At 46.5% G+C, this 20924-nt stretch overlaps 3 protein-coding genes across 3 annotated transcripts in view; 2 read left to right on the top strand and 1 right to left on the bottom strand.

Moving 5' to 3' along the window:
• Nucleotides 1-5631, top strand: part of LOC109973456 (uncharacterized) — a 23029-nt gene extending 17398 nt beyond the window's left edge. The window contains exons 9-10 of the mRNA XM_020623075.1: nt 4-71; nt 2584-5631. Of these exons, the coding sequence (XP_020478731.1) occupies nt 4-71; nt 2584-2704 (189 nt within the window). The 3' untranslated portion in view covers nt 2705-5631. The remainder of the gene's footprint in view (nt 1-3; nt 72-2583) is intronic.
• Nucleotides 5632-5722: 91 nt separating this feature from the next.
• On the top strand, nt 5723-13907 carry LOC109973440 (properdin-like). The gene is made up of 11 exons (XM_020623043.1): nt 5723-7272; nt 8659-8797; nt 9007-9170; nt 9460-9627; nt 9734-9937; nt 10025-10192; nt 10630-10821; nt 11056-11229; nt 11597-11797; nt 13038-13149; nt 13533-13907. The coding sequence occupies exons 1-11, from the start codon at nt 7221-7223 to the stop codon at nt 13657-13659; spliced, it is 1701 nt and encodes a 566-aa protein (XP_020478699.1). The 5' UTR covers nt 5723-7220; the 3' UTR covers nt 13660-13907.
• A 265-nt stretch (nt 13908-14172) lies between these two features.
• Nucleotides 14173-20924, bottom strand: part of LOC109973455 (serine/threonine-protein kinase WNK4-like) — a 28788-nt gene continuing 22036 nt past the window's right edge. Inside the window, exons 20-26 of the mRNA XM_020623074.1 lie at nt 18294-19080; nt 18111-18240; nt 17934-17982; nt 17390-17840; nt 17045-17250; nt 16846-16940; nt 14173-16428 (exon numbers count right to left, since the gene is read on the bottom strand). Of these exons, the coding sequence (XP_020478730.1) occupies nt 16849-16940; nt 17045-17250; nt 17390-17840; nt 17934-17982; nt 18111-18240; nt 18294-19080 (1715 nt within the window). The 3' untranslated portion in view covers nt 14173-16428; nt 16846-16848. The remainder of the gene's footprint in view (nt 16429-16845; nt 16941-17044; nt 17251-17389; nt 17841-17933; nt 17983-18110; nt 18241-18293; nt 19081-20924) is intronic.

The raw sequence follows: 20924 nt of genomic DNA, 5'->3' as shown, positions 1-20924 counted from the left end.
CAGCATCTCTGTCGCTTCTGCATCAGACAGCTGGTCCGCATAGACCACATCCAGGAGCTGCCGCTACCCACGTAAGCACACATTTGTTCTTGTATACCTGTGAGGACCCTTGAAGACAAGATGACATCCCCAGCCCCCTGAACCTAACGTTAATGTTGATCTAACTCTAAACTGTATCCTGCCAAACGGCCTTTAGGAGTGTGATGTCGAACAGAAGGGATGGGGTGACATGATGTTTCTTCCTCGTACGACTCGATGCACAGTATGGCCATGACTCAGTCACGATGCAGTTAAAAATTCACTTACAACAGTGCTCGACTAGCTGTGGAATGCTTGTGCTTTGGTCCTCTTTTCTAGCACTGGTTTGATTATGTAAAGAACAACCAGTTTTCCATATTTAGTTTCAGACTCCTCCTAAAAGGTTTTTTTCTCATCAATCTACACACAATACTCCACAATGACAACGTGAAAACAGGTTTCTGGAGTTTTCTGTAAATGTATTAAAATTAAAAAACTGAAATATCCCATTTACATCAGTGTTCAGACCCTTCACTTAGGACTTGGTTAAAGCTGCTTTGGCAGCAGCGACAACAGCTTCAAGTCTCCTTAAGAACAAAGCTACAAACTCAGCGCCTTCCTTCTGGAATTTTCTTCCATTCTTTTTGGCAGAATCGTTCCAGGTCAGCCAGGTTGGATGGGGGGGCGGTGGTGCACGGCCATGTTCAGGTCTCTCCAGAGATGCTCTGTTGGGTTCAGGTCCGGACTCTGGCTGGGCTGCTCCAGGACTTTCTTAGAGTTTTCCTGAAGCCACTCTTGTGTTTTCTTGGCCGTATGCTTTGGGTCATTGTCTTACCCCAGCCTGAGGTCCTGAGCGCTCTGGAGAAGGTTTTCATTCAGGATTGCTCTACATCTTCCTGCATCCGTCCTCCCCTCTGTCCTGACAAGTCTCCCAGTGGCCACAGCCTGATGCTGCCTCCACCATGTGCGACTGTAGGAGGTGAGGTGATGCTCAGGGCCTGGTTTTCTTCGCACACTGTTGGAGTTGTGGCCAAATAGTTCAGTCTCTGTTTCATCAGACCAGAGGACTTTGCTTCTCATGTTCTGAGAATCCTTCAGGTGCCTTTGGCAAACTCCCAGCAGGCTGTCATGGGCCTTTTAGTGAGGAATGGCGCCCATGTGGCCGCTCTACCACAGAGGCCTGGTTGGTGGAGTGCTGCGCTGATAGTTGTCCTTCTATAAGGTTCTCCCGTCTCCAGAAAGGAACTCTGGGTCTCATCCATAGTGACCCCTGGGTTCTTGGTTACCGGTCTGACCAAGGCCCTTCGTCCCCGAAGTCTGGCTTGGGGACCAGATCTGTGAAGACTGGTGGTGGTTCCACATCTCTTCCATTTGAGAACAATGGAGGCTGCCGTGTTCTTGGACTCTTTCAATGCTGCAGACATTTTCTTTTTATCCTTCCCAAGATCTGAGTCTTGACACAATCCTGTCTGTGGACAGTTTGCTCCACCTCATGGCTTTGCTTTCACTCTGACACACACCACCAACAGTGAGACCTTAGACAGGTGTGTGCCTTTCCTCATTAGATCCAGTGCATTAAATTAGACACAGACGGACTCTCGTCAAACTGTCGAAGCATCTCAACGACCACTGACCGGAGCAGGATGCACCAGAGCTGAACTGCAAGTGTCAATACAAAGGCTCTGAATACTGATGTAAACGGGATGTTTCAGTCTGTTATTTTCAGTACATTTACAAAACGCCCCACAAACCTGTTTCACTTTGTCATTGTGGAGTATTGTGTGTAGATTGATGAGGAAAAATAAAAGTGAATCCATTTTAAGACGAATCTGAAACCTAACTGAATGCTCTCCATACTGACTGCATATCGCTAGACAAACTGGTACATATTGTTGTTTTTGATGTTTTGTCCCGTCCCTAGAAAATAGAACGTGTTAGTAGAACATGAGAAAACTAAGAGCAGAACATGTTTAAAATTATGAGCAAGCATGTTGTGCACAGTGTCCTCACTCACAGATTTTGATTGATTGATTTGATTTATTCTTTCAAGCATGTAAAACTGTTGATATGACAACACACATAATTTTACACATAATCCAATATCAATGTGCTTATACCTAGTACATGATTGAATGGAGTAGGAAGAAGTCAGACTTATCCAGTCCTACCCCATGACATCATCTTACATCATTGGTTTGCAAGCAGTAAATGATTCACTTCTACCCACACAAGTATTATACTAAAAAAAGATTTTAACAGTGTTAACATTCTTACATCACACAAGTAATATACTAAAGAATTATTACAAAATGTACACCACACCCACAATTGTCCATGTAATTAACCATTGAGCCTGTTCTTGCATATAACTGCGATCAGTGTGATGGAAGCTGTGATGCAGAAGCTTTGTGTTCTCACTGGGATGTTGAGCCGACAGGAGCTGCACATGTGCTACCATTTCGTTGTGGTGTAAAGATGTAAACCCTACATTGTTGAGTCTGGGCCAAGCTCTGGTGTTGCATCAAGGCCGCATATTGAAATGGTTTGTCCTCACCGTCTCCTCAGGCCTCTGATCGCCTACCTGAGGAAGTTTTACTACTACGACCCCGAGGAGGAGATCAGCCCAATGCTGCAGGACAGGGTAGCGGAGAAGAGCAGCCAGCCGCGGGTTGAGTCCCAAACGTAGCACTGGAACTCGAGAGATGACGTGAGTGTGTCAGCACGGGGTGAACGTAGAGACGGGACTATCAGTAATTACATTTTTACATCTAAAACTGTCTGGAGTAGTTGTCAATACAGCACAGCTGGTCTGGGAGAGAGCCCCCTGTGAGGTATCTGCTCATACACCTTCAGTAGCCAGAGACCTTGAAGGACCCCTGACGTCTTAGCTTTAGCTTTCATTTGACGCCGGGCTGGAACATGAGTCAAGTTTTATTTTCAGTTTTGGTTTCCAGCTATTATGAAAACAAGATAATCGAGATAAAACGGTTATTGTGCCACATTCAGTTTTGCAACAAAGCTCGTTTTGCCTTGTGTTATACATCCGCTGCACCCTTTCCTTTACATGTGCTCTTTCTCCACCCTTACAGCTTTAAAGTCCTGAATTCCAGAAGTAATAAAAACCCGTTTCCTCTTTTCTTTTCCCTCCAGTTCTTTTGTTTTCTTCTGATTTTGGTACAAGCTCACGGAAGGACACTCAAACATTCAAACTGGACTTGCAGGCTGCAGCCAATCGGCTCCCTCTGCTCAGTCCTGTATCCAAGCGGGTTTCAGATGATCCACCCTCTTCCAGGCTCTCTGTATGGCTCGCAGGGAGTCAGCGGGGGAGGAACAGGGGATGCGGAGACTCCGCCTCTCTCTGATGTCACCACTGAGCAGCAGGGCTACAGGAAGCATCAGCGCTAGCAACGACGCCAAAATGTCTACAAGGAAAAACACAGAGCGTCGGTCCAGTCGCCTCTAGGATCCTTTAACTTCCAACACTGAAAACGGAATATTCAGAGAGTACGGAACACCGCTGCAAGTCTGTCCCAGTTCACAGGTTGGAACTGGAACTCACAGTCCAGCAAAAGATCAGTTGAACAGGTGTCCAATGCCATAGTCTAAGATCCCAGAATGTTTACACTGTGCTCTTCATGACAAAGTTGAAGCCAGGGATTATATCCTCAAAGACTCACCGAGCAGCTGGCAAAATCATCTCACCACAAGGCCCTTACAGCTTTAAAGTCCTGAATTCCAGAAGTAATAAAAACCCGTTTCCTCTTTTCTTTTCCCTCCATGACAGCAGGTGACAGTTACTAGAAACTTCCTGCACATTTGGGTCAGAAGCTAAAAGAACCAAAACTCTGGTCCACTTTAGTCCTTTGTTGTACTCTAATCGGTATTTACACAGACTTCGTCCATGGCAATGATGAACAACAAAGTCCTGAGCATCTACAGCTCCATATCCACGGAGCAGACTGCCTGCTGAAGATCAAGCTTCAGGATCGAAAGCTCCAGAACTAACTGAAGCTTGTGCTGAGATTGTTTTGTCAGCTGCTATTTCTCACGTGAACAAAGACTTCTGTCATGTCTCGCCGAGCAGTTTTCAGGCCCTCACTGAACCAGCAGCTACTTCCTGTTCAGCTCTTTGATGGACTGAATCACTGTTACACAACACATAGTGTGTGTGTTTCCACAGTGTTTCAGCCCAGAATATTTATCACCTGCTAAAACCGTTTCAGTGTGAACTCTGTGCTGCCCAGTTCCAGCAAGTCCCCACAGAGTGTTTGGGTGGTGACTGGAAGAGCTGAGTGTGAGCCAAGTGAACCAGATGCAAAGCAGGTCGGCAGAGCCACAAAGAGACGAGATCAAAACAGGATCAGTTGGGTCCTGCTAGTTAGCATTAGCCAACATATGTCGTTGGTACGTAAGCATTTTGTTAGCTGAACTGAGCTTGCCTCCATTGTAGGTTTTATTTCTGACTAATTTGTTACCATGCAGTGTTTTAGGCAGGTCCATATGATTTAGAGAGAGCCAGTGAATGGATGGTATTTACACGTCGGGAGCTTTCAGTCACAGAAACTCCCACATCTTTTTATTTGTTTAGTGCCAAGGCAGATGCTGTCTTTAGACACATCTCAATATGTTTTCTCACAGAGTTAGTGGAATAAAGGATGAGGTCAGATCAAATCGGTTTGTCCAAGCAGGTCTAAAGTCAGTTTAATGCCGAAGGTGGGATGAGCACCCTGAGAGAGACAGAGAACTGCTGAGGGCCTAATCTCACTGAGTAGTCGCACCCTAAAGTGGCACTGACTGTTGGGTTGTCATGCTTCAGTCGCTGTGACGTTGGACAGAGGCTGGTGAGCACTGAAACAGACGGGCCTTTAGCCTGGGAGATGTCCATGAGTGATGGGTACAGTCAGACAAAATATCTTCAGGCTGGGTTTGGGTCTGAACACTGGTTTGGACTGGTTTGGGTGCCATGCAGAACTCGACTCTGTAGTCTGACATTTGAACCCTGAGGATAAAACAAACCTAAGAAAATTAATTTGTCTATTTTTGAAAGTACTGGGTCGTGATTTGAACAAGAAAGAGGAATAAACAATGACAAACCGAGGAACAGATAGATGAGACTTTCCTGTGGTAGAAATTGGTTACGGCTCACTCCTGCTTTTTCATTTTGTTTGCCAAGGATTTGTGATATAATTGTAGGAAAAATCGCTGTACAACAAAGAAATGGCATCGCTCCCCCGCTGGTAGGAAGTCTGGGATCCCTGAGGCGACTGGCCACACTGACTGCTGAAGAAGACGGCGGCTTACCGTGACGACTACTGAACTACGGTGTGATGATCTGGGTGTTTCACTGGAACGAGCTGGTGTTTGGAAGGACTAAATTTAACTCAGACACTGGGAACACTGGAGCTGGGAGCTGATCGCCCTGTGGGGACACTTCCATGATGTCAAAACAGTGAAATAAGTGTAACCACTGCACAATGAAGGACTACAGACCTGCTGAGGCCTGAAAGACAAGATGTGAAGCTTATTTCATTGAAGTGGTGATCTGTCATCTTTGGTGCAAAGCAGTCATTTTTGTGCAGTCACCTGTCAATAAAACAGTGTGGGCGGGACTTACCTCTGTCTGCAGGTGAATCTTCTTCCTGTGTTTTCATCTTGTGAGGCCTGTACGGCGGGATGTCGTGCGCCTCTGTAGGCGCAGTCTGAGATCCGCCCAAAGCACTGAGTATCAAACTTCTCAGATTTATAATCCTGGAGATGCTTGTTCACCACATTGGTTTTCAATGTTAGGCGTAATTTTATTCAGACTAAATTTTTGTACTGAACTTTTTGTTCAAGAAACAAAGTAGCTTTGCGACTGAATCTTGAGGTGTGAAGATGAAACGCCTCGGTTTCCACAAAAGGGAGCAGGAACCTTTTGTGGAGCTTAGTTCCTCTACCTGCGTTTCCATTGGAGGAACCGGGGTCCAAATTTAGTTTGGGGAGTTCTGTCGTTTCACTGAGTTGAAATGTGTTGGTGTCAGCAGTGATATGTTTAAGGCTTTTTATCTTAATGCCTCCAGATTCAGAGTCCTGGATGAGTTTCTCTTCTTTTATATGCACTCACTTTGACTCCAAACGCCAGCTAATTAGCAGTGAACACAGAACAGCTGAGGCTGATGGGAATGTCATTGTTTTTCCAAGTGTTTGTTCATAAACCAAAGTACTGGACATTCAAATGTGGCCTGATCTTTTGAGATGTGCAGGAAGCCACGTGATGAGCTGTGGGTTTGAAAACTAATCTTGCACAGTTTGGTGAGTCTGTTCAGTGGTGCTGATGATAATCACAGATGACTTCACATCTTCCCCAGGCCCCTGTTAGCTGGATGAGACACCTGGCATTATCATTCACGTTACACATGCAGGTAAAGTCCACCAGGTGGGTCTGCAGCCCGCCGCTTCTCTTTAGGCAGAGTGAAAGCTAATGTAATGAAAGTGGTTGAATTGATCTTAAAACAGTGGATTCACTGTAGCTCAGACACAGCATTGCAAACACTGAACACATTTGGGTGAAGCTGCTGCTGCAGGGACTTTTGCCTCAGTAGAATCAAAACCGGTTGTTGACTCCTTGCAAAGACAAACAGCCAGTGCTGTGTTGTTCTTAGAGACTGAGTTGTGCAGTTAGTCAAACATGGCTGTTCATAGCCAGTAAAAATAGGTCAAATGAAGAACACAAAAGCATGAGATCGAGTCTGACTCTGGAATAAAAACAAGCTGCACAACTTGTCAGGCCTGTGTCTGGCAGCTGTGGCAGGGGAGGGTTTCTGTAGAAGTGCAGCCTCATCCTGACAGGAACGGTTGTGTTTACCAGCTGGACAGCTGCAGAGCAGCCTCTTGCTTCATGTCAAGGTTATGGGGGTTAGTGAACTTTACTGGAAATCCTGCATTTCCTCACAAAGGCACACAGACATGTTTCTCATTCACTGCCTACACACTGATGGTAACTGCAACCACCAGCACTACATGTCTAATCTTTAACTAACTAACCAGAAACCCAGCGTGAAGCTGTCCTGGTTCTCACAGGGGCCTGCTGTTTGTCCATGGCCTGACTCTGACAAACAGACCTGGGGTCAGCAGAGGGTCAGAGGGAGGATCAGTGCTGGAACACAAGAGGAAGCACAAAGTCCAGACGGGTTTCAGACTGAACGTCAGGTCTGTGCAGGAGGATGGAGGTTCTGCTGGTTCTGGTTCTGCTGCTGATTGCTGTGCAGCGTTCAGGTCAGTCTGACTGTTAACATGTTCTTTCGGTCTTTGTCTGTTTGTCAGCAGGATGTGTGTAAAACCCCCGAGCAGATTTAGGCTCTGCAGGAAGTTTGTGGGCAGAGGAACGAGAAGGTCTTAGAATTTCTTGTGCTGTGTGACGGCGTTTTTACAAAGCTGTTGATTGCACTGCTGGAAAATATCTGGAGCCTGAACCTCCTGACTGTCGCTCACTCTGTGTTTTAAAGCAGATGAAACATTTTGACAGTGTTTCTCTGATTAAAATCTCTTAACAGGCTTTTCCACTTTATAAACCTCTTGCCCTCGTCTGAAATGAACTAGTAGTCCTCATCAGCTGACTGCACAATAACATGTTCGGCTGACCCGTGGAGGGTTCTGCAGCTCACACTGAAATATGGAGGTGAACCTTCTCTGGCCGTGCTTGTTTCTCTCGCAGAGCAGGAACGTGTTCCGGCCCCATGATGCCACTGAGCGATTTATTAAGTAGCAGGAGCACTTTGAAATGGATTGTGTAGGTGACTGGTAGCCAGCGTCAGCACCAAGGAACAGCAGTGATGCGCTCAGTTCTGGTTCTGGTAAAAACTCTGGCAGCAGCATTTTAATCAGTTTTTGTCTGTATAGCTGTAGAATCAAGCGGCGCAGTGGTGTCCGTCTTTTCCCTCTCGGTGCCAAAAACAACTTCACTATTGTTTTTCTTTAACTGAAGTAAATTTGACTGCATGCAGGTCTTTCCTCGCTCTCAGCACTGATAGAACACACATACTCCACTTAGAAACCTACACCGTGCGTGTACACGTGCACGTTTGTCAGATTAAAGTATGATTATAAGCAAGTTGCAATAAAGTCCAGTTTTTTCAAAGCGACTGTTCAGTGTCAGTCAGTAGCACAACAACCAAGTTCAGCTCAAACAGTAGTAAAGAGCGGGGCGGCGGTGGTGAGAAGGGACCCACCTGGCGAAAGCACCAAGTACACAAAGCTATGAACAGCTTCTTTGTTTCACTGTCTGAAAATGCAGCGTTCAGCTCAAAGACAAACGCCACAGATGCAGATTCCACTAAATCAAACTGAGTCCTGTGTGTAAATTTCTTTATTGGACGTTTGCCTGAAAATTGTGTAACTTGTGATGAGAAACAGACTTTCCCTGTGTTGAAATTCACCTCTATCACGCACGCACGCGCGAGCACATAGCTGTGATGAGGCTCAAGTGTTCATCTGCTTCAGTGCATTTTAGATGGAGAGTATTTTACACCACTACTGATGCTGTTCAAGGGAAACGGGGCTCAGGTCCTGTGTCACCTGCTGAGCTGCACGTTGACGCAGAAAACTGGCAAACTGTGGGTTAACAGCTGTAACCTGTGTGTGTGTGTGTGTGGGTGCACGTAGAGTGTGTGCAGTGTTTTGTACATTTCGACCTGGTCTCCGGTCAGTGTGATGGAGAGCTCGGGGAGGTGGACAAGGATGACTGCTGTCAGAACCCTCAGTACGGTTACAAGACAGAAGATGGAGTGTGCCATTTTTGTGGGTCAGTGCGCACACACACACACACACACTTCTTGGAGACTTGCCCCGACCTTAAAGATGCATTAACTCTCATTCTCCACATTACATTGTCTTATAAATCCAGTGAAAGTGGGACGTGGTATCTCTGATGCTGGTTATTAGTTATGATTGCAGTCACAATGAGGGTTTCTTCTCTTCTGTAACGAAACCTGTCTGTGTGTGTGTTTTCAGTCGTCTGGTGTGGTCTACCTGGTCGCCATGGTCACACTGTAACGTCTTGTGTGGCGAGGGGGTGAGGCAGAGACACAGGAAGTGTTTTGGCATCGGCGACTCCGGGTGCAACAACATTGTGGAGAAACTGCAGACAGAGCCGTGCAGTGGCGTCTGTTGCGAAGGTACACACGCTGAATCATGTTTCTGACACTTTAGGGGACATTACCGTGACATAGACGTTGTGAGGACACGTATACTTACCATAGCAGCTTGCCTAACTGTACCTTTAAACAAGTCTTCACCCTGAAATATAATAATTTACGATATGTGGACATGTGTTTTGTCCCCATAAGGATGTCAAGTCCCCAGATATTCTCTTTCCGCTTCTTTTGATGGAAATTGTAAATGCAAATAAAACCTTGTGGACAGAGACGCACACATTATCACATGAATGTTGAATTTTGTGTGTAGATAAGGGGTGGGGCTTGTGGCTCAGCTGGTCGCCCTGCTCAGTCACCTGTGGAGAAAGCGGAGTCAGGAAGAGAGAGCGAGTCTGTTCCAGTCCTCCTGAGTGTCATTTGGCCTGCAATGGTCCTTCCAAGGAGACGCAGAACTGTTCCCCACAGAGCACCTGTCCAGGTAACATGACTGTCTACCTGTCCGCCTGCCTACCTACCTATCTATCTCTCCCAGCCTAACTCTTTCTCTCTCTCTCTCTCTCTCTATACACCTGTCTATCTCTCAGTCCACGGTGGTTGGTCCAGCTGGTCCAATTGGTTTAAGTGTTCTGGTTTATGTATCGATGAACAGCGTGGTGATGTTCCCACCAGAACGCGACATCGTTCCTGCTCTAGCCCCGCCCCGTCTAATGACACAGTGCCACCTGGTGACCGTTGCCCTGGACAGGGCTTCCAGGTCCAGGATTGCAGCGAGCTTCCCAACTGTCCAGGTGAGAGGGGACTAATAGATGACCCTATCACAAAGAGAGTTCAAGGCAAAGTCACAGTCCGTGAGCTCTGATTGGTTGTCTTTGCAGTGGATGGCAGCTGGGGGGCGTGGTCTCCACCTGGGCCATGCTCCGTCACCTGTGGCGAGGGGCTTCAGCTGTCAACAAGGATGTGTAACAGCCCTGCCCCTAAATATGGCGGTCGACTATGTGAAGGGTCGAGTGCTCGGAGCAGTGTCTGCCAGAGTCCCTGTCCTGGTACCACACACACAAACTCACTGACAAGTTTATGTCAAACAGAGCTCACAGACAGGTACAGGTAAAACCTGACTCGCTCTCTGCCTGTCTGTGCGAGTCTGAGCTGACTGGGTGATGGAGCTAAACAGCAGGTGGAGCTGATTCCCCAGTCAGTGTTGTTAAACCACTAAAGAGGAGGGAAACCCTCAAGTCAAGGACGATGGAAATCTGACATTTCTCTTAGTTTTGTGTGCTAAAGGAGCTCGTGCTCAATTAGCTTACCTGGCTATCTCCTCATCAAACAAACATGACTCAGCAGACACACCAGCTACAAACAGCGCCCTCTGCTGGAGCTACTGGAAACCCTCCAGCCAGACACAAAGCAGGCCAACGTGTTTATGAACTGTAGTTTAAATGTGGGTGTATCAGTGACCTAAGTCTTTCTGGGTCAAAAACAGTGGACGGGTTCTGGTCCGGCTGGTCCAGCTGGGGTGAGTGTTCCTCGTCCTGTATCCCAGAAGGCCGACCCCCCGTCAGGACTCGCCGCCGCTCCTGTTCTAACCCCACGCCTTCATCCAGCCCACGTGGCAAAGGGTGTCAGGGTGATGACAGCCAGACGGAGAACTGCAACAACCTGCCTAACTGCCAAGGTACGCCTGTTTGTCAAAGTACGGTTACCACTCCTACACCGCCTGTACGCCTACTATACATCCACACACTGTGACTCAACAGCTGCATGAGATGATAGTTGATGCCCAGGTGTTTCACTGATAACAGACTGTCAGGTGTTTCAGCACCTCCCAGGTGTCTCTGTAGAGACGGTAATGGAGGAGCAGGTTCAGTCTCAATATCGTCGTCTGTCTCTGTCTGTGTCCCTCTATCAGTTGATGGAGGCTGGGGGTCCTGGTCTCCCTTCACTCCCTGTCCTGTTACCTGTGGGATGGGCCCCCAGGTGTCAGTCAGGAGATGTGACAGCCCTGCCCCCAGACATGGTGGCCAGCCGTGTCTTGGCGAGGGGCGTCGCACCAGCGTCTGTGCAACCAACGTCCACTGTCCAGGTACATACAAGAGTTTTGTGTTTACTGCATAAAAATGTTCTGAAGTCAGCCAATCAGCTTGAGTCCTCCTCCTAAGGCAGCCATTCACAGCTGTTTATTTATTCCAGTAATATTTTTCCTACTTCACTCATTTTTCATGGATAGTTTTGATGATACTTTTTGGACAATGAATTTTTTCTTTGAATGTAATATTTTAATTTTATATTAAAGTATTTTTCTGTCATTTTACAAATATTTTGACTCAGACTACGTCGTGAGACTGAATAACCACCTGTTATGTGTCCAGTTTGATCCTGACGCCGCTGTGATGGAGGCAGCGTCTGAGTGTGCATCGTTTAACTCAGCTGGTGAACTTGTGTGTTTGCAGTGGACGGAGTGTGGTTGGACTGGTCGCCCTGGAAACCGTGTAAATACCCGTTTGGTGATAAGGAAATCCGCTGTAAGCAGCTGGGCGGCAAACAGACCCGAGACCGCCTGTGTCATCCTCCAGCCTTTAATGGGTCTATCTGCAGCGGAGCAGAAGCCCTGACAGAAACACGGGTCTGCTATGACGTCAACCGTTGTGTCCGTAGGTGACTTTCTGTCTACAAAATGCATTTCCGAGGCTCTAACTCTGCTCTTACAGGAATTTTCCAAGTTGGTCCTCTCACGACTGACTGTAAACAAATCAAATACAAATGGAGGAGAAACAGGTCCCCCTCATTCTGTGAACAAATACACCCAAAGTTCATGTGGGGCTCAAGTGACAATTCAGTTGCCCCAGTAAAGTGACATGAGTCAGTATCTGTCAATGTTACTCTGAGACAAATATGTATGTTTCGTGTCCCTGGACAGTAGCTTCCTGTCGAGCTGTGGCGGAGGGATACGTTTTAGTAGCTGCATGTCAGTTTGTTGTTTTTAGCTGGTGTGTACTTCTCAAACTGTACTGGGAGTTAACTTGGAGGCCAGTTTGTAGTTTGCAGATTCAATAGCTAGAGTATTTTTGCAGCTTGTGATTTTGGGACTGGGACACCAGTAAAACCTTCCCAGAGTCTGTGTTTGGATTACATTTGTGCTTGTGTAGTATCTCAGAATCGCTCCAGGTTTTTCTCCTGTTTATTCCTGACTCATCTTCGCCTCGTACAAAGGAGAACATGGTTCGTGCCTGCTTTTATTCTTAAAGAAAGAAGCAGTGGGCAGAAGCATTCCACAGATTTCACCTGACGGCCCTGCCTGGACCAAGCTGTGGCTACTAGCGGTCACAAAGGGCTTAGGGCCGTGACACACCAAGCCGACGGTCGGGCAGAGAAAGGAAGCTTCTTAACAGACGTATTCTCCATTAGAAGCAGCTGCCAACAGCAGCAGAGGCTTTATTAATGGCTTGTATTTCCACGTCCACCTCTGATTCTTTCTCTTTCTGAACGGCGACTAGACACCGCCACCTACTGGGAGTTACTTCTGTCACGTGGGCCCAGAACACATGCGCTAGTCGGCCGGTGGCTGTCGTCTGTGTGATGTGTTCAAGTGTCACTTTTTCAACCCGACTGACCCAAACAAAGCCGACGTGAGGCAACGCAGAGGTCGACCTGCTGGTTCTTTCACCTTGGCATATGTGGGGTGAATCATGCGCCAATCAAATATTTACAGGTTTATGCTGCACTTTATTGGTGCCTGATTCATCCAATACACTGTGGGCTGTATTTTACCATATTACCAAAATGTCACAAAGGAGTTTATTGGTACAAACTGGTTTAGTGACAGTTGATGTGTCTCCAGAGCTAACGTGGCCTTGGTGAGCTTTGTTATTGTTTGTGTTTGTTGTGTTGCAGTGAAGGGCAGCTGGGAAGGCTGGGAGCCATGGAGTTTGTGTAGACCACCCTGTGGAGGAAGCCCCCAACGCGCCAGGAGGAGATACTGTAAACCTGATTACAGCAACTACAAGTCAGTTTACCTGCTTTTTGAATTTGAGCATAAAAAACTGAACATATCACAAATATTGGTGTGGATAGACAGTCGGTGAAGCAGGCTCCAAGAATAAGTAGAGAGACGGGAACATGAGAAGTGTGCGAACAACATGAGCTCCAGTATCACCAGTAAGTCATACTGGGCATTAATCAGTAACAGTGTCAGTGGAGAAATGTCAAAGATGTGTTGCTCATGTAAACATTAGAGAGATTGTCCATCAGACAAAGCACAGATCTGGTTCCAGGATCCTTATTGGTGTTTACACGTGTTCATGTCAAACTGACAGATGTATCAGCTTTTTGAAGCCGACAGATTCTGATGTCACTATGAAAATATCCATGTGGCCATTTGTATTGCAGTCCTACCATTGGTCGCCAGAAGATCCCAGCGATATTCTTCGGAAATCCAAATGCTGACTGCGGTTTCGTGACCCTCGCAGAGAAGACTGAGGTTCAGCCCTGCATCAACGTCCCCCCCTGCCCCTAACAACACATTCATCGATGACTCGATGTAGGCTGCAGTTCTTTTCCAGGTGCTGATGAACCTGTAGGAGCATGTTTGGTTTACACAAGTAAAAGTACCACTACATTAATGAAAAAATCCTCTATTGTAGTATAAGTATTATCAGTGTAATGTAGCTAAAGCATCAGCAGTAAAACCTGTGGTGGAAAGTAACTAAATACCTGTACTTAAGTACAATTTTCAGGTACTTGTACTTTACCTGAATATTTCCATGTCCTGCTCCTTCATCCTGTGACTTCACCTCATGTCAGAGACAAACCGTGTACTTTTTACTACACTACATGTACCTGATAACTTCAGGTCCAGAACCAGATGAATCAAACCCAGTAGAACCATCAGACTCTATTGATCCCAGTAGGAAATCCACCAGCTACCCAGCAGGATGGAAAGTACTTCCCAGTATAAGTATATAAGGTAGTTACCATCAGCTCCACCTTTACCAGCTGCAGCATTAAAGTGATGGACACAGTAATTAGTCACTATGATCCAGTATCAGAGACGTTACTGGGACACGGGCCGTTCTGCTGGACGGGTACTGGTACTGCTGGTACTTCAGGTAGATTTGGAGGCTGATATTTTTGTAAATTACCTCAGTCTGTCTTAAGTACAGTATTGGAGTAAACGTACTTTACTGTTGAAGTATTAGCACCACCGGGTGTTTCTGATATTTTGTCCAGCCCTTGTAAAGTGACATTCATCACTCACCTGTTCAGGTTTTATTGCTGCTCTTGGAGCAGCTCACTTCGCTTGTCTCTCTTTTCTCCTCAGATATGAATCTGATGCAGCTGCTCTGTCCTTGAAGATTAAAGTTGTTTGTCTTATGTCTCCACAGTGTTTCTGACATTTTCAATAATACACAGGGCTTTTATTGTGAAGTCTCCAGTTGCAGGTTCCTACCATTTCCAGCTGCATCAGGAGATGACCCAAAGCATGCTGGTTAGTTTTCTGTCTGACTCGATCAAGACTTGCTCTGACGTAACAGCCACGTGGTCAACAATATTCTCCTGGGATCGAGGCGCTGCAGTTCTTCTCTGACCGGAGGACGGGGACATCCTGTCTCTGCTCCTTGGAAGCGCCACTGGAGATTTGTTTTTCTCACTTGATATTCATTTGTAAACTGTTCATTCTAGGCCTGTAGGATTCGGCTCTCTTCCTGCTACTGGCTGTTAAAGTCACCAAATAAGAGTCGGCAGCGAACTTCTACCTTAATAGAAACCCAGGAGACGGTATTGCCGCAAACATTTCATATACCAGGTTTAATACCAGTCAAACTTTAACAACGGGAACAAAATGAGTTATGTGGAGCCACGTGGCCGCGTCACTGACTTTGTCATGTAGAAACCAGAGGAGGTGATGGCTGTTGGTTCGGTCTCTCCTTAAATCTTCCAATTTTTCTTTAGCTGCTTTCATGCAGATCATAAGCTGAGACACGGACTGTGCAGCACATACACACGACTCTGAACTGACTCAGTCTTAAACCACCTGCAAACTGGTTGCACACCTGAAATGCTTCTCTTGACGTCAGAGTTGTGACTGGATGAGCAGCAGGTGGAGTTAAAGGTAGAAAATAATGCGCAGTAGTAAATGAATACAAGCTGAACTCATCAGGACTGTGCTGGACAGAAGCCTGATGTGGTGGGCGGTGGACCATGGACAAGCTGTTGACAACAGACAGCAGGTTTTAGTTTCCTCCTGGAGATGGAGGGCAGAGCTTTCAGAATCAGGTTTTCGGGTAAACCTCAGTTTTTAAAACATCATATACAAGCACAGCGTGTACGCGATGACAGCAGCTCGACTCCAACCGCCGACTGTGTGGTGGGTCCGATCCACTGACCCCCTCCGTCCTGTCCACTTACTCCGTAAAATAATAAAAGCCTAATGCCAAAAAACCTGTTGAATCTCATTTCTGAGCTGAATCGTGTAGTTTTCTATTCCCAGTCACTGATCTGCTCGGTTTTCCATTAATTGTACTGATCTCATAAACTGAAATATCTCTGTTGGATTCACAGTTTTCGTTGATGCCTCATGTTGAATTTATTATAGAAGTACATTAAAATAAATGTTACTGTTACTGAAGATGGTGAACTCTGACATAGTTTTAACTGGGCACCGCTGTAGTTTCAGATGCATCGACATTAACTGTCCTTTGTCCTCAGCTTCCATTGTTTACATCAGTTTGTCTTTATTGTTCATTTCTTTAAAAAAAAACCATCATCGAACTGGATTCACTTCCTGAACCTGGTTTCTTGCTTCTCTGCACATTGACCTCTGATGCTCTGGTTGCTGGTTGTTGCATCGTGTCACTTTATTTACTTCTGTGTTTGTTTACTCTATGCCCTGCTGATGTGGTGTGTGACTGTGGGAGAGTCGTTGTGTGTTCTTTTTATTGTCTTTGTTTTGATGTATTTGTTTACGTGTGTGCGTCTAAGGAGCCTCTGATGCATCTCCAGGGGTTTATCTTCTAATTAAATTGGAAATAAATAAGTAGTCTGACATGTGGAACCTGCAGAACCTCATGAGTAAAACAAAGTTAGACCGGTTCAGTGGGACGCGGTGTTTTCTCTTAAAGTGCTTAAATGTTTCAGTCTCGGTCAAATGATTCAGCAGAGTAAAGCAATAGTCCTGTTGCCCTCAGTGTCTGAACATTGCCTTGTTTCTGTGGCTTTGATAAAGTGACGAGTGTTCAGGGAGAACTCCTCTTCCTCACGTCTTCAGTCAGCAGCTCTTCTCTCACTGGAAGACAGAGGTTAAATCCAAGTCACTTCACCTGAAAGCTAAATTTGGTGGGGTTTTGGGACCAAACTCAACATTAACTGTAGTGTAATTTCATAGGTTTTTGCATAAAATACACAGCAATGTGTTGAAGAAGATGCTAAAATTGTTGATTGAATTATTGAACATTTGGAGGGCAGTCATTCATTTACATTAAACAAAGAATTTTGGAACTATTAAGCGGGAGAGTAAAACTGAGATGAAAATGAAAAAAAAAAAGATCAGTAAGAAAGATGGAAAGAAGATGAAGTACTGACATACAGTATAAGGTGTTTTTGTCCTGCTGCTCTCACAAAAAGCTGAGAGTTGGCATGAGCTGTGGGCTGAATGAGCAGACTTTCAATGGGAGTCTTGAATGTAAAGACGGTAAGAGCTCACCGTTCAGCTGTGCCCCGGGGTGAACGTCACTCCTTTCCCTGCTCTTTCCTGGGATCCGCTGCTGCTGCTGCTCAGCGGGCTCCTTCTCATGATACCTGGACCACAGCCACAGGCTCTGCTCATATTACTATTTCCTGTCATTGTAATAAGCATTATCATTTGGTTTCTTGCAGCTGTGCTGTGCAGTGTGTCCTCCCACCTGCAGGGGGCAGCACCTCCAGTCTCTGCAGGTTGTTCTTGCGGTTAGGTGTGTAATTTCCATTCTTGGAGATGCGACGATGGCGGTGGTTCAACATGGCAGCTGGAGAGAAGATAGCTACCGGAGGGACTTTCCCGTTCCTCAGGTACAGCTCCTCGATCTCTCGCTTCTGATTTGTCTGTAGGTTCTGCACCTCCACCAGGTGTCTGGGAGGACAGGTGAAAAGGGTTTAAAGACTTGCTGCCAGAATCACTCATTTGTTTCTTCTAATTAACAGCTTCATTAACGGATACATGACAGATTATTGGCACAGGTTAGCAAGCATCCCATCAATCCACTAGTCACCTTTCACGAAGCTCCTGTAGCTCCTCCCACATCTCATTTTCACCCTCTGATTCGTCAGAGCTAATGTAAGCCACAGAGCGGCTCCATGATTGGCTGGAGCTGCTGCTGGTCATCCCAGGGCCTCCAGCTGACCCCTCCCACCGACTGATGCTCAGCCTCCAACCCTCCACCCTCTCCTTCTCCTCTTCCTTCTTCCTCCTCCTCTGCTCTTGTCCTCCAAGGTAACCAACAGGGGAGGAGACAGACACTTGGATAATACTGTTCCCCGATTCGCTCTGCTCCTCTGTGCTGCTCTCCGAGCTCTCTGATTGGTTGTTCCTGGAGGGAGGTGGGGAGTGTGCAGGGGGTATGGCCTCATTGAGGAGGCGTGGCTCCTGATGATGGACACCAGGGACATCTTCAGATGGCGTCACCTGGAAACGGCCAACGCTGAAGACTGACGGTTTCTTTACTGAGACACAGAAGAACATCAGACGTGGAAGTAAACAAGATTGTTTTCACTCTGTGTCCCTTGCAGTTTTGTCCATTTTCAAAATCTACTTACCCTCCTGTATGGGAGACAGTTTGGGTGATGGTGAGGTGGGCGAGGACACCTGGACAGGAGAGACGGTGTTTATTTCAGTAGGACATTTCTGCACTGTGAGGACATGTGTCTGGCCCTCACAGAATCAGGTTTATGCTAGTGGCGAGAGGATGCATTATGTCAGCGAGTGTGTCTTACTCTGTTGGGAGGAGTCGATGCAGGTGGCGAGAAGGCTGAGAGTTCTCCTCTGGGTTTGGGAGCACTGGGAACACTGGTCAGACTGGGAATACTGGTCAAACTGGGAGTACTGGTCAGACTGGGAACACTGGTCAAACTGGGAGCACTGGTCAGACTGGGAACAGACTGGGAGTAGTGGTTGTGGTCAGACTGGGAACACTGGTCAAACTGGGAGCACTGGTCAGACTGGGATTTCTGGTCAGACTGGGAATACTGGTCAAACTGGGAGTAGTGGTCAAACTGGGAGTTCTGGTCAGACTGGGAATACTGGTCAAACTGGGAATACTGGTCAAACTGGGAGCACTGGTCAGACTGGGAATACTGGTCAAACTGGGAATACTGGTCAGACTGGGAGTTCTGGTCAGACTGGGAACACTGGTCAAACTGGGAGCACTGGTCAGACTGGGATTTCTGGTCAGACTGGGAACACTGGTCAGACTGAGAGTAGTGGTCAGACTGGGATTTCTGGTCAAACTGGGAGTAGTGGTTAGACTTGGAACACTGGTCAGACTGGGAGTTCTGGTCAGACTGGGAACACTGGTCAAACTGGGAGTAGTGGTCAGACTGGGCGATCTGGTCAGACTGTGAACACTGGTCAAACCGGGAGTAGTTGTTAGACTGGGAGTTCTGGTCAAACTGGGAGTTCTGGTCGGACTGGGAGCAGTGTTTAGACTGGGCGATCTGGTCAGACTGTGAACACTGGTCAAACCGGGAGTAGTTGTTAGACTGGGAGTTCTGGTCAAACTGGGAGTTCTGGTCGGACTGGGAGCAGTGGTTAGACTGGGCGATCTGGTCAGACTGTGAACACTGGTCAAACCGGGAGTAGTGGTTAGACTGGGAGTTCTGGTCAGACTGGGAGTAGTGGTCAGACTGGGAACACTGGTCAAACTGGGAGTGCTGGTCCGACTGGGAGCAGAGATGTTCTCTGAACCTGTGAACCAGATCAGTGATCAGCTGTCACTTTTTATTTGAGTCTTAAACAGATGGTCAGTGAGCTCAACAGGCCGTTTGATGTCATTTGCCTCGTGGTCCAGCAGAGGGCGTTCTTAAACACCACTGTCAGCTTGACTAGTTACAGTCCTGTTGACCTCTCAGCATAGTGAGCTAGTAACATTCTGTGTGTAAGTACAAAATGTACATGAGTACTAGTAGCGAGCGAAGTTGTGTTGATTGGACAATAGGAGCTGTTTTCAGATGGGGGTGCGGTCAGGGAATTATTTATGGGGGTAGGGGGCTACATGGAACAAGCCAATGTGCAGCCACTTTTCACGTCAACACCACATGAAACAACACTAAAAACACCACGGCCGTTGCGCCTTAAAAAGCAACTGTGCAATTTTTCAAAATTAGACAATTACCATTAACATGAGAAGAACCCGTTTACACAAAGGCAGGCTAACGGAACTGAACTCAGCTGACCAGCTGTAGCCTGGAGGTGACTGTCGCTAGGATTCTCAAGGCCATTATACTTCAGATCCGAAAGCTGAATCCATGCTCTACTGCCGCACTGGAGACTGGACCTGCCAGCTCTGCTTTAGCCAAAGTTTTGAAGTCAGGCAACATTTTTCTCAGGAAATGATTAGAAGTTCCTCTGAATGTGAGATTTTCCAGTCCTGTCTCACTCACTTCACCAGGAGGAATCGGCTGCACGAGCTCCTCCTGCACCAGAGGCACAGCCGTCCCCTCTGAATAGGCTACTTAAGAAGCTTTAATAAAAAATTGAGTTCCAGAAAATTACTGCTCATGAAAACTGAACAGAATTTGAGATCCAAAATAAGCCTTAATAATTCTATAGGCTCATCTGTCATAAGCACAATTCACTACTAGGTAAAAATGTAGGAATTTGTTTATAATTAATTTGTCACTGCAGGAATGTTGCAGATCTGACATCAAGTCCACGCATAAAGTTACAAAATAACAGAGGAACAGCTCATGAGGCAAGATAATAAATATTCTACGCATGTCCCAATCAATCATTTTACAGGTAGCCTATGACTCAGAGCAGGTAAAGTCACTCCAAGCTGCTGCTGTCAGTCACTCGGTGCAGTGGAAATGGTTCGATCACTTGGTAAACAGCTGTGCGCTCCTCATTCTTAGTTTTTAGTTTAAATGTAATTGTTTGTAATTTTAACTACCTATTAGCCTACTGCTCTCAGGGGCTAGTAAAACTTATATGAATTGCACCAATTCAAATTATAACACAAAATAAAGTAGCAGCTCTACTTCCCATCTCAGAATGGCAGGATTTGTAGTTCTATGCTGCAAATGGCAAAATATCAACAAAGATGAAATTTGCAGACTCAAAAAAAAAAAAAACAGATGCTAAACATGTCTGAAGTCTGCAGTCTCGCTCTCCAAGTGACCCACCGGAGAAATGTTAGCCCGAGTGGAGCAGTGTCCACTTTACAGCCTGGCAGCACATAATGCAGCCAAAGGTACCGACTTAAATCTTTTATTGAATCTTCTTCTCCTTCTTTCGGCTGTTCCCGTTAGGGGTCGCCACAGCGAATCATCTGTTTCCACCTAACTCTATCCTCCTCATCCTCTACTCTCACTCCAGTTAACTTCATGTCCTCTTTTAGCACATCCATATATCTCCTCTTTGGCCTTCCTCTTGACCTCTTGCCTGGCAGCTCCATCTCCAACATCCTTCTACCAATATAACCACTATCCCTCCTCTACACATGTCCAAACTGTCTCAATCTGGCCTCTCTGACCTTGTCCCCAAAACAGCCGACCTGAGCTGTCCCTCTGATGTGCTCATTCCTAATCCTG

This window comes from Monopterus albus, unplaced genomic scaffold, assembly GCF_001952655.1.
Source record: "Monopterus albus unplaced genomic scaffold, M_albus_1.0 scaffold292.1, whole genome shotgun sequence".
In the NCBI taxonomy this organism is placed as follows: domain Eukaryota; kingdom Metazoa; phylum Chordata; class Actinopteri; order Synbranchiformes; family Synbranchidae; genus Monopterus; species Monopterus albus.
This window is presented reverse-complemented; position numbering and strand designations above follow the sequence as displayed.